Source organism: Bufo bufo, chromosome 5, assembly GCF_905171765.1.
Source record: "Bufo bufo chromosome 5, aBufBuf1.1, whole genome shotgun sequence".
Lineage (NCBI taxonomy): Eukaryota > Metazoa > Chordata > Amphibia > Anura > Bufonidae > Bufo > Bufo bufo.
The window spans coordinates 269,524,905-269,539,735 of NC_053393.1; the positions used below are offsets into that span (position 1 = coordinate 269,524,905).

At 40.5% G+C, this 14,831-nt stretch overlaps 1 protein-coding gene across 1 annotated transcript in view; it reads right to left on the reverse strand.

The window, feature by feature from the left end:
• Positions 1 to 14,831, reverse strand: part of CTNND2 (catenin delta 2) — a 1,763,242-nt gene that overhangs the window by 971,640 nt on the left and 776,771 nt on the right. The window contains 1 exon segment of the mRNA XM_040431740.1: positions 11,428 to 11,611. Coding sequence (XP_040287674.1) covers positions 11,428 to 11,611 — 184 coding nt within the window.

Sequence of the window (14,831 nt, forward strand, 5' to 3'; positions counted from 1 at the left end):
ATTCTACAGTGATTTTGTTTTATATGTCTTGAATGTGCCTTCATCTGGCAATTGAACATTCCTTTGCACCTGGAATCCTTCATCACATGGTCTGATATGGGTGGGGCTCACGGTCCTGCTTTGTTCACATTGCACTGGCTGTCCTGCTAGGCATTTGTGTGCAGGCTGGGCTGTGAGCTGGATCACATCACCTTCAGACCGTGTTCACACCACAGTTAGCGTAGTGGTAGGACCCTTTGCCATGCTGAGTGACCGTGACGTGGTGCAATGATGGGCTCCGATATCTTCCTGACAGGAACATATTGGCGGAAGTCTCAGCTTTTAATATCTGCTTGTATGACCAGCTAGTTTAGTCAGTGACATATCCTTTTGGTGCATTTTCTTCAGTGATTTATACAAACCTATAGTTAGCCAAGGGATTTAAGACTGTTGATTCCCAATTGACTTATCTGTTATTTCATTTGAACCAAGGATCTATCTATACCGTGGGACTTCCTATTGACTTTTCTAGTTAAATGACTACTGGCTTGTTTTTGGATTTATCATGTGGCTGCTGTTCCTAATTATATACACTATTTTGGTAACTGACCTTGGCCTGCCTTTGGATTAACATCTTGTGTACTGCATTGACATTAGTGTGCACCAATTTTCTACTATCAACTTTGGTTCCTAGCAGCAAAGTCTATCTGGCCTTGCAATGGGCTCTAGTGAAGAACCTAGGGGTAGCCTTAGTTTCCTACCACCCAGAATGATTTTGGAAGGAGGGTAGCAATTTTAGGGTCTACTGCCTGTGGTCCAGATGGTGATCTTATTACTTCCTAACAGAATCTATGGGAATATTTGCCAATTCATCCAAAGGAGCATTGGTAAGGTCAGACACTGATGTTAAGCCAGGCTCGCACTCTCCATTCTAGTTCATCTTAAAGGTGTTCAATGGGGTTGAGTTCAGAGGTCTTTGCTGGCCATCAAGTTCTTCAACACCAGACTCATGCAACCATGTTTTTATGGACCTTGCTTTGTGTACTGGGGAGCAGTCACACTGGACAAGAAAAGGACCTTCCATAAACTGTTTCCACAAAGCTGGAATTACACAATTGTCCAAAATGGTTTGGTATGCTGAAGAATTAAGAGGTCTCTTCCATGGAACTAAGGGTCCTGGGCCAACCCCTGTAAAACATCTCCATAACAATATTTTTCATTCATCAAACTTTACAACGAATTAGTTTGTTGTGGAAGAACTTGGCTGGCTCACACAGAGTCCTGACCTCAACCCCATTATACAAATTTGGTTTAAACTAGAACAAAGAGCCAGGTCCTCTCGTCCAACATCAATGTAAGATGTCACAAATGTAAACATTCCTATAAACACACTGCAAAATACTGTTAAAAGCAGAATATGTTTTAGCAACAAAGGGGGGACCAACTCCATACTAATGCTTATGGATTTAGAATGGAATGTCCTAAAACCTACTGACTGTCATCAATCAATATTTTTTCCCCAATACTTTTGTCCATATAGTATTTATGTACAGTGGGATGCGAAAGTTTGGGAAACCTTGTAAATCGTCATGATTTTCCTGTATAAATCGTTGGTTGTTACGATAAAAAATGTCAGTTAAATATATCATATAGGAGACACACAGTGATATTTGAGAAGTGAAATGAAGTTTATTGGATTTACAGAAAGTATGCTATAATTGTTTAAACAAAATTAGGCAGGTGCATAAATTTGGGCACTGTTCTCATTTTATTGATTCCAAAACCTTTAGAACTAATTATTGGAACTCAAATTGGCTTGGTAAGCTCAGTGACCCCTGACCTACATACACAGGTGAATCCAATTATGAGAAAGAGTATTTAAGGGGTCAATTGTAAGTTTCCCTCCTCTTTTAATTTTCTCTGAAGAGTAGCAACATGGGGGTCTCAAAACAACTCTCAAATGACCTGAAGACAAAGATTGTTCACCATCATGGTTTAGGGGAAGGATACAGAAAGCTGTCTCAGAGATTTCAGCTGTCTGTTTCCACAGTTAGGAACATATTGAGGAAATGGAAGACCACAGGCTCAGTTCAAGTTAAGGCTTGAAGTGGCAGACCAAGAAAAATCTCGGATAGACAGAAGCGACGAATGGTGAGAACAGTCAGAGTCAACCCACAGACCAGCACCAAAGACCTACAACATCATCTTGCTGCAGATGGAGTCACTGTGCATCAGTCAACCATTCGGCGCACTTTACACAAGGAGATGCTGTATGCGAGAGTGATGCAGAGGATGCCTTTTCTCCGCCCACAGCACAAAAAGTGCCGCTTGAGGTGGGCTAAAGCACATTTGGACAAGCCAGCTTAATTTTGGAATAAGGTGCTGTGGACTGATGAAACAAAAATTTAGTTATTTCGCCATAACAAGGGGCGTTATGCATGGAGGAAAAAGAACACAGCATTCCAAGAAAAACACCTGCTACCTACAGTGAAATATGGTGGTGGTTCCATCATGCTGTGGGGCTGTGTGGCCAGTGCAAGTTGAGGGACGCATGGATTCCACTCAGTATCAGCAGATTCTGGAGACCAATGTCCAGGAATCAGTGACAAAGCTGAAGCTGCGCCGGGGCTGGAGCTTTGAGCAAGACAACGACCCTAAACACTGCTCAAAATCCACTAAGGCATTTATGCAGAGGAACAAGTACAACGTTCTGGAATGGCCATCTCAGTCCCCAGACCTGAATATAATTGAAAATCTGTGGTGTGACTTAAAGAGAGCTGTCCATGCTCGGAAGCCATCAAACCTGAATAAACTAAAGATGTTTTGTAAAGAGGAATGGTCCAAAATACCTTCAACCAGAATCCAGACTCTCATTGGAACCTACAGGAAGCGTTTAGAGGCTGTAATTTCTGCAAAAGGAGGATCTACTAAATATTGATTTAATTTCTTTTTTGTGGCGCCCAAATTTATGCACCTGCCTAATTTTGTTTAAACAATTATAGCACACTTTCTGTAAATCCAATAAACTTCATTTCACTTCTCAAATATCACTATGTGTCTCCTATATGATATATTTAACTGACATTTTTTATCGTAACAACCAACGATTTATACAGGAAAATCATGACGATTAACAAGGTTGCCCAAACTTTCGCATCCCACTGTATATACAGTGAGGAACAGAAGTATTTGAACACACTGCGATTTTGCAAGTTCGCCCAATTAGAAATCATGGAGGGGTCTGAAATTCACATTGTAGGTGCATTCCCACTCTGATAGATAGAATAAAATAAAAAATCAGGAAATCACATTGTATTGATTTTTAAAGAATTTATTTGTCTTGCACTGCTGAACATAAGTATTTGAAGACCTGAAAAACAGCAAGAATTCTGGCTCTGAAAGACCTTACTGTGCCTTTAAAAAGTCCACCTCTATTCCACTTAATAATCTAACTTAGTAGCACCTGTGTGAGCTCTTTAAAGACACCTGTCCACCCCACAGTCAGTCAGACGCCAACTACTACCATGGGCAAGACCAAAGAACTGTCAAAAGACACCAGAGACAAAATTGCGGACCTCCCCAAGGCTGGAAAGGGCTACGGAGCAATTGCCAAGCAGCTTGGTGAAACTAGATCAACTGTTGGAGCAATTGTTAGAAAATGGAAGAGGCTAAAGACGACTGTCAGTCTACCTCGGCTTGGGGCTCCATGCAAGATCTCACATCGTGGGATATCACTGATGATAAGAAAGGTGAGGAATCAACCCAAAACGACAAGGGAGGAGCTGGTCAATGACATGAAGAGAGCTGGCACCAAAGTTTCAAATGTGACTGTCGGTAGAACACTACGCCGTCATGGTTTCAAACCATGCATTGCACGGAAGGTCCTCCTGCTCAAGTCATCACATCTCCAGGCACGTCTCAAGTTTGCCAATGACCATCTGGATGATCCAGAGGAGGCATGGGAGAAAGTCATGTGGTCAGAGGAGACCAAAGTAGAACTTTTTGGTCTAAACTTCACTCGTCATGTTTGGAGGAAAAAGAAGGATGAGTTACATCCCAAGAACACCATCCCTACTGTGAAGCATGGGTGAAGCATGGGGGTGGTAACATTATACTTTGGGGTGCTTTTCTGTTAAGAGGACAGGACGACTGCACTGTATTAAGGAGAGGATGAATGGGGCCATTTATTGTGAGATTTTGAGCAAAAATCTCCTTCCCTCAGTCAGAGCATTGAAGATGGGTCGTGGCTGGGTCTTCCAACATGATAACAACCCGAAGCACACGGGCAGGATAACCAAGGAGTGGCTCTGTAAGAAGCATATCAAGGTTCTGGAGTGGCCTAGCCAGTCTCCAGTCCTAAATCCAATAGAACATCTTTGGAGGGAGCTGAAACCTTCGTGTTGCTCAGCGACAGCCCCAAAAACTGACAAATCTAGAGGAGATCTGTGTGGAGGAGTGGGCAAAAATCCCTGTTGCAGTGTGTGCAAACCTGGTTACAGGTGAAACTCGAAAAATTTGGATATCGTGCAAAAGTCTATTTATTTCAGTAATGAAAATTAAAAGGAATGCATTAATGCAGCTTAAAGGGAGTCTGTCAACACATTTTTCCCTTTTTAACAGTTCCCATAGCGCTGTAGCCGCAACACAGATGATTAAAACGGTACCTTTATATGCTTTTGTGGACTTGTAAAACTACCAAAAACGAACTTTGATGCATATGTAAATGAGGGCTCGCAAGTGCCCAGGGGCGGAGTCCACCGCGTTGGTGCCCAGGCATCTCTGCCTCTTTGGCTCTTATCCCCGCCCAGCCTCTTCCTCTGCCCGCCCATCTGGGGCACTGCGATGCCCATTGCTGGCACGGCATCGCAGTAGCTTATGCGCATGCGCAGGCTAACGGATCATACAGAGAGGTAAATTTATCTGTATGATCCGTTAGCCGGTGCATGCGCATAAGCTACTGCGATGCCGTACCAGCAATGGGCATCACAGTGCGCATGCCCCGGCCAAGGAAGTCAGCGCGTAGGCGCGGGATCTCGCTGAGGGGGAGAGAAAACAGATGGGCGGGCAGAGGAAGAGGCTGGGCGGGGATAAGAGCCGAAGAGGCAGAGATGCCTGGGCACCAACGCGGTGGATTCCGCCTCTGGGCACTTGCGAGCCCTCATTTACATATGCATCAAAGTTTTAATCATCTGTGTTGCGGCTACAGCGCTATGGGAACTGTTAAAAAGGGGTAAATGTGCTGACAGACTCCCTTTAAAATTAGAATTTTGTGAAAAGGTTCAATATTCTAGGCTCAAAGTGTCACACTCTAGTCATCTAATTAATCCCTACCCCCTGAGCAAAGGGTACTTCAAAATTTTGACTTTGGGGTTTCATAAGCTGTTAGCCATAATCATCCAAATTATAACAAATAAAGGCTTGAAATATCTCGCTTTGCATGTAATGAGTCTATCTCATATATTAGTTTCACCTTTTAAGTTGCATTACTGAAATAAATGAATTTGCACGATATTCAAATTTTTCAAGTTTTACCTGTACAGGAAACGTTTGAGCTCTGAAATTGCAAACAAAGGCTTCTGTACCAAATATTAACACTAATTTTCTCAGGTGTTCAAATACTTATGTTCAGCAGTGCAAGACAAATGAATTATTTAAAATTCATACAATATGACTTCCTGAATTTTTTTCTTTTATTCTGTCTCTCAGAGTGGGAATGCACCTACAATGTGAATTTCAGACCCCTCCATTACTTTTAAGTGGGAGAACTTGCAAAATCGCAGGGTGTTCAAATACTTCTCTTCCTCACTGTATGTGCATGTGTGTGTATAGATATGTATACACATATACACTTGTAGTATTTTCCGAAATACTACCTGTACCACAAGGCACATCAGAAAGGCAGCGGGAGATTAACAAATGGCTCAAGAACTGGTGTAAGAAGGAGGGGTTTGGGATCCTGGAGAACTGGGCCAACCTCGCTGTTGGCTACAGGCTCTATCGCAGGGATGGGCTGCACCTAAATGGGGAAGGTACAGCTGTTTTGGGGGAGAAGATAGCTAGAAGGTTGGAGGAGTGTTTAAACTAGGGACTGGTGGGAGAGTATTTACATTATAGGAGAGGAAGATAGTCTTGATAGAGACCTGGGGTGATGTAATGAAACTGGAGGAGGAATGGAAGGACGGACTAGAACTGTTCATAAGGAAAAGTGTAGGTTAAAAAATATACAAAAACCTCTTAATTGTATGTATACACTGCGTGCAGAATTATTAGGCAAATGAGTATTTTGACCACATCATCCTCTTTATGCATGTTGTCTTACTCCAAGCTGTATAGGCTCGAAAGCCTACTACCAATTAAGCATATTAGGTGATGTGCATCTCTGTAATGAGAAGGGGTGTGGTCTAATGACATCAACACCCTATATTAGGTGTGCATAATTATTAGGCAACTTCTTTTCCTTTGGCAAAATGGGTCAAAAGAAGGACTTGACAGGCTCAGAAAAGTCAAAAATAGTGAGATATCTTGCAGAGGGATGCAGCACTCTTAAAATTGCAAAGCTTCTGAAGCGTGATCATCGAACAATCAAGCGTTTCATTCAAAATAGTCAACAGGGTCGCAAGAAGCGTGTGGAAAAACCAAGGCGCAAAATAACTGCCCATGAACTGAGAAAAGTCAAGCGTGCAGCTGCCAAGATGCCACTTGCCACCAGTTTGGCCATATTTCAGAGCTGCAACATCACTGGAGTGCCCAAAAGCACAAGGTGTGCAATACTCAGAGACATGGCCATGGTAAGAAAGGCTGAAAGACGACCACCACTGAACAAGACACACAAGCTGAAACGTCAAGACTGGGCCAAGAAATATCTCAAGACTGATTTTTCTAAGGTTTTATGGACTGATGAAATGAGAGTGAGTCTTGATGGGCCAGATGGATGGGCCCGTGGCTGGATTGGTAAAGGGCAGAGAGCTCCAGTCCGACTCAGACGCCAGCAAGGTGGAGGTGGAGTACTGGTTTGGGCTGGTATCATCAAAGATGAGCTTGTGGGGCCTTTTCGGGTTGAGGATGGAGTCAAGCTCAACTCCCAGTCCTACTGCCAGTTTCTGGAAGACACCTTCTTCAAGCAGTGGTACAGGAAGAAGTCTGCATCCTTCAAGAAAAACATGATTTTCATGCAGGACAATGCTCCATCACACGCGTCCAAGTACTCCACAGCGTGGCTGGCAAGAAAGGGTATAAAAGAAGAAAATCTAATGACATGGCCTCCTTGTTCACCTGATCTGAACCCCATTGAGAACCTGTGGTCCATCATCAAATGTGAGATTTACAAGGAGGGAAAACAGTACACCTCTCTGAACAGTGTCTGGGAGGCTGTGGTTGCTGCTGCACGCAATGTTGATGGTGAACAGATCAAAACACTGACAGAATCCATGGATGGCAGGCTTTTGAGTGTCCTTGCAAAGAAAGGTGGCTATATTGGTCACGTGGTCAGTGGTATCACGGAGTGAGCGTGGATTCAGAAAGAAGAGAAAGGAACAAAAAGCCAGAAGTTCCAAATATAAGAGATATATCTTGACCATATCTCTATTACGGAGCTACAGCCGGAGTCACAGTCGCATACTAGTGACGTCAGCTAAGCGCCAGCCCGGAACCCTAAGCTACCAGGTCACGTGGGACGCCACGCTCGGCCGCGTTCGGCCACCTGGGGAATCAACGCTGCGGCCAGGCAGCAGGAAGGCGGGGTAAGACCGGGACACTACAAGCGGCGTGATATTAGTAAGTAATCAAAGATTAGCTCCAGTATCTACTATATGTACGCACCTCTGTACATCTACAATACCGGACACTGGTATCTAATTGTTTCATTGGAATCAGCTACACTGCTCTAATAATACTGGCACCATTTTCTATTGGGACATTTGGTCATAGTACCATTACCACCGAGTCTCATTGGGACATTTATGCACGAAAGTGCTGACACTATACCTATTACTAATAGGACGGCTACAGGACTGTCACATATGGTTTCATGCTACTAGCGTGTCACGCATTGTAGTATTGCTGCATGTCTTATATCATATGGAATTTGTCATATACGTGTAGTACCGCTTGTCATGCACTATAAGATTGCTGCATTATCATATGTAATTTTATGATTGTATTATATATTTTTAGGGGTTTGTTTTTAGAGTAATAAAATACTATGCTATCATCCATCTAGTGGTTCCCTTTTGAGTGTGCCCCCTCATTTTTCGTACACTTTATTACCCCTTTCCAGTCCTGAGGGTAGGACTAGAGGGTGAGCACCTATCCATACGAGATAGGGGTGAGCCACTGGATTTCTTCCATTTGGTTTATATTGGTCACTGATTTGTTTTTGTTTTGTTTTTGAATGTCAGAAATGTATATTTGTGAATGTTGAGGTGTTATATTGGTTTCACTGGTAAAAATAAATAATTGAAATGGGTATATATTTGTTTTTTGTTAAGTTGCCTAATAATTATGCACAGTAATAGTCACCTGCACACACAGATATCCCCCTAAAATAGCTAAAACTAAAAACAAACTAAAAACTACTTCCAAAAATATTCAGCTTTGATATTAATGAGTTTTTTTTGGGTTCATTGAGAACATGGTTGTTGTTCAATAATAAAATTAATCCTCAAAAATACAACTTGCCTAATAATTCTGCACTCCCTGTACTAATGCCAGAAGCCTGACTAATAAAACTGGTGAACTGGATGTAGTAATGTGTGAGGAGGACTACGACATAGTGGGAATAACTAGCTGGATGATAGCTATGAATGGGTGGTTAACTTACAGGGTTTCAGTCTGTTTAGAAGAGATTGTCAAAACTGGAGAGGGGAAGGGATTTGACTTTATGTAAAATACTATAAGATAAAAGTGAGGGAAATGAACATGTAGAGTCACTGTGGGTAGAAATATGTACATAGAGACAAAAACAATAATAAAATACTGATATTAGTTTATTATAAACCTCCTAATATACCAGAGTACACAGGAAATCTACTTCTAGGGGAAATATATGAGATGGCCAATCATAGAAAGGTTGTTATTATGGGGGACCTCAACTACCCAGATATAGACTGGGAAACGGAAAGCTGTAGATCTCATAAAAGAAACCGGTTCTTGGCAATAACCAGAGACATTTCCCTACTGGTTCAGGTTCAACTAGAGGGACGGCCATAGTGGACTTAGTACTAATCAACAGACCTAACAGAACCACAGATGTGCAGGTTTGGGGACACCTGACAAATAGGGACCATAAAATAATAACCTTTCAATTGTCATTCAAAAGAGTGTTTCTTCAAAGAGGCACAAAAATACCAAATTTCAAAAAAGCTACACTTGACCAGCTAAGAGAGGCCATTGGCCTCACTAACTGGTACTTTGTCCTAAAAAAAAAAAAATGCAGCCACAAAAAGAGATATTTTTAAAACTATCATAAACTCTAATTGTGAGAGGTACAAACCTTATGGGAATAAAAGGGTAAAGAACCAAAAAAAAAACATGGTGGAAAAATAGAAATGTAAAGGAAGCAATAAATGACAAAAAGAAAGCATTTAAATCACTAAAACAAGAGGTTAGCAAGGAAGCACTGAAAAGCTATAAGGAAAAAAATAGAATATGTAAAAAAAACTAATAAAAGCAGCCAAACTGGAGATTCATTGCCAAAGAGAGTAAATGGTAAAAAGTATAAATTTGAAGGTGTCAGCCCTTTACAAAATAATGAGGGAGGAGTTGCAGAGAGAGATGAGGAGAAAGCAAAGCTATTAAATATTTTTCTACACTGTATTCACTGAGGAATATATACTGTCAGATGAAATGCAGATCGTAAAAGTAAATTCCCCATTAAAAGTGGCCTACCTGACCCAGGTAGAAATGCAGCGGCGTCTTAAAAAGATTAAAATAGACAAATTTCAGGGACCAGATGGTATACACCCCCATATCCTAAGAATTAAGTAATGTCATAGACAGTCCCTTATTTATGATATTTAATTGACAGGGTCAGTGGTGTAGCTAGAAATGACAGGGCCCCACAGCAAATTCTTGAATGGGGCTCCCCTCCCCCAGTAATTTTTTCGCAACCCCTTCCTTTCATGCTGCCCCCATTCCTGGGGCTAGTAAAGATCGCTCTCTCAGACCAGGCCCAGCAGCTGTTCCATCCGTGTTCTACACTGTCTATACTGTCACTGTATATAATTTCATTGTGTAATACTCTTTTAGTCCTCTTTCTCCTGGATGGGCCCCTTTCTGGGTCAGGGCCCCAAAGCAGCTGCTTCCCCTATAGTTACGCCCCTGGACAGGGTGCATTCCATAGGATTGGTGCTTAGCAAATGTGGTGCCAATATTCAAAAAGGAGTCAAAAACAGAGTCCGGAAACTATAGGTCGGTAAGTTTAACATCTGTCATGGGTAAACAGTTTGAAGAGACGCTATTTTGGAGTAGCTCAATGAAAATAAGCAAATAACCCATATGAGCATGGCTTAATGAGGGATCGGTCATGTCAAACTAATTTAATCAGATTCTATGAGAAGGTAAGTTCTAGACTTGACCGGGATAAGTCAATGGACGTCATATATCTTGAATTTTCCAAAGCAAGTGTAAAATGAGAATACTTGGACTGGGAGAAAATGTGTGTATTTAGGTAACTGGCTCACTGATAGAAAACAGAGGGTGGTTATTAATGTTACACACTCAGATTGCGTCAACGTCACTAGCGTAGTACTACAGGTGTCAGTATTGGGACCTATTCTCTTCAATAATTGTATTAATGATTTTGTAGAAGGCTTGCACACTCAAATAATTTTTTTTGCAGATGATACTAAACTATGTAAAGTAATTAACACAGAAGAGGACAGTATACTGTTCCAGCTGGATATGGATAGATTGGAGGAGATTGGGCAGAGAAGTGGCAGATGAGCAAAATTAGGGTTATTCAGTTTAGAAAAAAGGGGAGATGTAATAACCATGTATAAATATATCAGGGGTCAGTACAGAGATCTCTCCCATCATCTACTTATACACAGTACTTTGACGAGGAGACATCCTCTGCGTCTACACAAACATAGGAGGGGAATCTTTACGGTGAGAGCAGTGAGACTATGGAACTCTCTGACTGAAGAGGTGGTAATGGTGAATTCACTAAAAGAGTTCAAGAGGGGCCTGGATGTATTTCTGGAGTGTAATAATATTAAAGGTTATAGTTATTAGATTTCTGGAGAGGTCATTGATCCAGGAAGTATTCTGATTGACTGGAGTCAGGAAGGAATTTTATTTTCCTCTAAAATGAGGAAAATTGCCTTCTACCTCACAGTGTGTTTTTTGTCTTCCTCTGGATCACCTTGCAGGATAACAGGCTGAACTTGAGGAACAGAGGTCTTTTTCCAGCCTTACAAGCTATGTTACTATATTTAACTTGAAACATACCTTAGGCACCCAGTGGCATTGCGCAGCACCTGTGACGAATGTAATTGTATTTTGCGATCATCCTGTAGTATAGAGTTTTCCCACCCAGAATGTGGGATAATCACTGCACTGGTCAACACTGCTAGGGCATCTTGAATTATTGGCATTTTAAGGGCATCACATGAAGAAAGATTCCACAAAACTCCTACAAGCAATAAAACAAATGGCAATTAGGTAACAGAGAACTCATGGTTGTATTTTTTTATTTTCTTTGCATGTTTGTTTTTACCATTTTCTTTCAATACTAAGAAAACAAATCAAATTACAAAATCTATGCATTTTAGAATAAAAATAGTTTTTTTTTAAGGACACAACCTATTTTGGCCTTCAGGAAAAGCCCCATGTGTCACTTAATGGAACACAAAACACAGAATCCAAGGTGAATCAGGAAGTTTAGGCTGCATAATATTTCCTGTCTAGACATGAGCGTGGCAATTTTGCTGGAAGGGGTTTCCTAGTGATTAATAGTACAGCTGTAGTAACAATAGTACCAGCTTTAGTACATACATAGTACTACCAATAGTACATACAGCTGAATAGCTAATCTGCCTAGTTAGGCAGTGATAAATCTGACTTCCTACTTGCCTTTGTCTTTTTGCAGCTTTGAAAATCTGGGCTCTCCCACGCTGCTGAATTCTAAAATTGCCTAGTTATCTAGTGATAAATAGCTTCATATATCTAGACCAACTTGCGATTCAGGGTATCTGAAAAGCTGGGTAAAAACACTGTACAGCAGCATTGGTAACAACACGTTATGCTGCCCTGGTACCATATGTCAGATTCACACAGTGTATCAGGGCAGCATTGTGGGTATTTTATATAACCAATAAGCTCCTCATCACTGGCAGATCTATGTATCAATTGATGCATTTACCTGAGGAAGGGGCCGGTTCAACCCTAAAAAGCATTGTAGCACCATCAATAAAGCGAATCTACCGTTAAGCCGAACTCTCCGATAGCTCCTTGCAGAGCCACCACCACTCCTCATTATTTTCCTTGTGCCCCGGCTTGCCTAAATAGTGCCATATCTGGCCAGATTTGGCTTTCAGGGTCCTGGGAAAGGTGGGTTACAGCCATGTGGAGCTGTAATAGAGACTGTGGAATACTAAATCTACCAAGATAAACCCCCCCTCCCCCCCTCCCCCTACGGGTGCCCTCCGCTTCCCCATCGGGTCCCAGTGCTGCATTGGGGGGGACCCGATGGAAGAGAAGCCCGATTCCTTCCATAGGCATAGGGGCTTGCTTTCTACGGAAGCCTGAGAGATCCAGCCCTTAGGCTTGGTCTCATAGGCAGGCTGTAAGCATAAAAGATAACAGCCAATGCATTACAATACAGGTATTGCAGAGTAGATCATACCCCAAAAGTTGAAGTCCCAGAGTGGGACAAAAAAAAAGAATTTTATTTTTTTGTTATAAGTAAAAAAAAACTATTATAATAATAATTTCCCCAAAAAAAACACATAAAATTGAAAAAAAAATATAAAATAGACTGGCTAGAAAAAAAAAAAAGCACATAATCCACCCCCTCACCTGAACATCGTAGAAGAAATAAAATAAAAACTGTGCTAAAACCTTACATCACAAAAAGTGCAACACCAAGCGATCAAAAAGGCGTATCCTCCCCCCCCCAAAATAGTACCAATCAAACCATCACCTTATGCCGCAAAAAATGAGCATGTACATAAAACAATCGGGCAAAAAATTAAAAAACTATGGATCTCAGAAAATGGAGACACTAAAACATGATTTTTTTGTTTCAAAAATGCTTTTGTGTTAAAAGTAAGAATTTTTTTTAAAGTAGACATATTAGGTATCTCCATGTCCATAACAACGAGATTCACTGTGAACACTGTAAAAAAAAAAAAAAATTGTAAAAAAAAAGCCATTATTTGTCACCTTACATCACAAAAAGTGTAATATCAAGCAATCAAAAAGACATACGCACCCCAAAATAATACCCATTAAACAGTCATCTCATCCCGCAAAAAATGAGACCCTACATAAGACAATTGCCCAAAAAATGAAACATGATTTTTTTTTTTGCTTCAAAAATGCTTTTATTGTGTAAAACTTAAAATAAAAAAGTATATATTCGTAACTACCTGCTGAATAAAAATATCACATGACATAAAAAAAATTAATATAAAAAAATAAAATAAAAAAGGTGTCAAAAAAGCCATTTTGTCATCTTACATCATAAAAAGTATAATACCAAGCGATCAAAAAGTCATACGCACATCAAAATAGTACCCATTAAACCATCATCTCATGCTACAAAAATTTGGTATTGTCGCGTCCGTAACAACCTGCTCTATAAAAATACCACATGATCTAACCTGTCAGATGAACATTGTAAATAACAAAAAATAAAAACGGTGCCAAAACAGATATTTTCTGTTACCTTGCCTTACAAAATCTGTATATAGAGCAACCAAAAATCATATGTACCCTAAAATAGTACCAACAAAACTACCACCTTATCCCGTAGTTTCCAAAATGTGGTAACTTTTTTGAAGTTTCTACTCTAGCGATGCATCAGGGGGTCTTCAAATGTGACATGGCAGCTTAAAATTATCCCAGTGAAATCTGTCCTCCAAAAATCACATGGCACTCCTTTCCTTCTGCGCCCTGCCGTGTGCCTGTAGAGCAGTTTACGATCACAAATGAGTTGTTTCTGTAAACAACAGAATCAGGGTAATAAATATTGAGTTTTGTTATGCGGTTAACCCTCGCCTTGTTACCGGAAAAAAAAATGGATTAACCCCTTAGGGACCGGGCTCATTTTCACCTTAAGGACCAGGCCATTTTTTGCAAGTGTCACTTTAAGTGGTGATAACTATAAAACGCCTTGACTTATCCAGGCCATTCTGAGATTTTTTTTTCGTCACATATTGTACTTCATGACACTGGTAAAATGGAGTAAAAAAAATCATTTTTATTTATAAAAAATACCAAATTTACCCAAATTTACCCAAATATGTATAAATACCAAATTTACCCAAATTTTTAAGTTTCAATTTCTCTACTTCTATAATACATAGTATCACCTACAAAAATAGTTATTACTTTACATTCCCCATATGTCTACTTCATGGTTGGATCATTTTGGGAATGATATTTTATTTTTTGGGTATGTTACAAGGCTTAGAAGTTTAGAAGCAAATCTTGAAATTTTTCAGAAATTTTCAAAAACCCAATTTTTAAGGACCAGTTCAGGTCTGAAGTCACTTTGTGAGGCTTACATAATAGAAACCACCCAAAAATGACCCCATTCTAGAAACTACACCCCTCAAGGTATTAAAAACTGATTTTACAAACATTGTTAACCCTTTAGGTGTTCCACAAGAATTAATAGAAAATAGAGA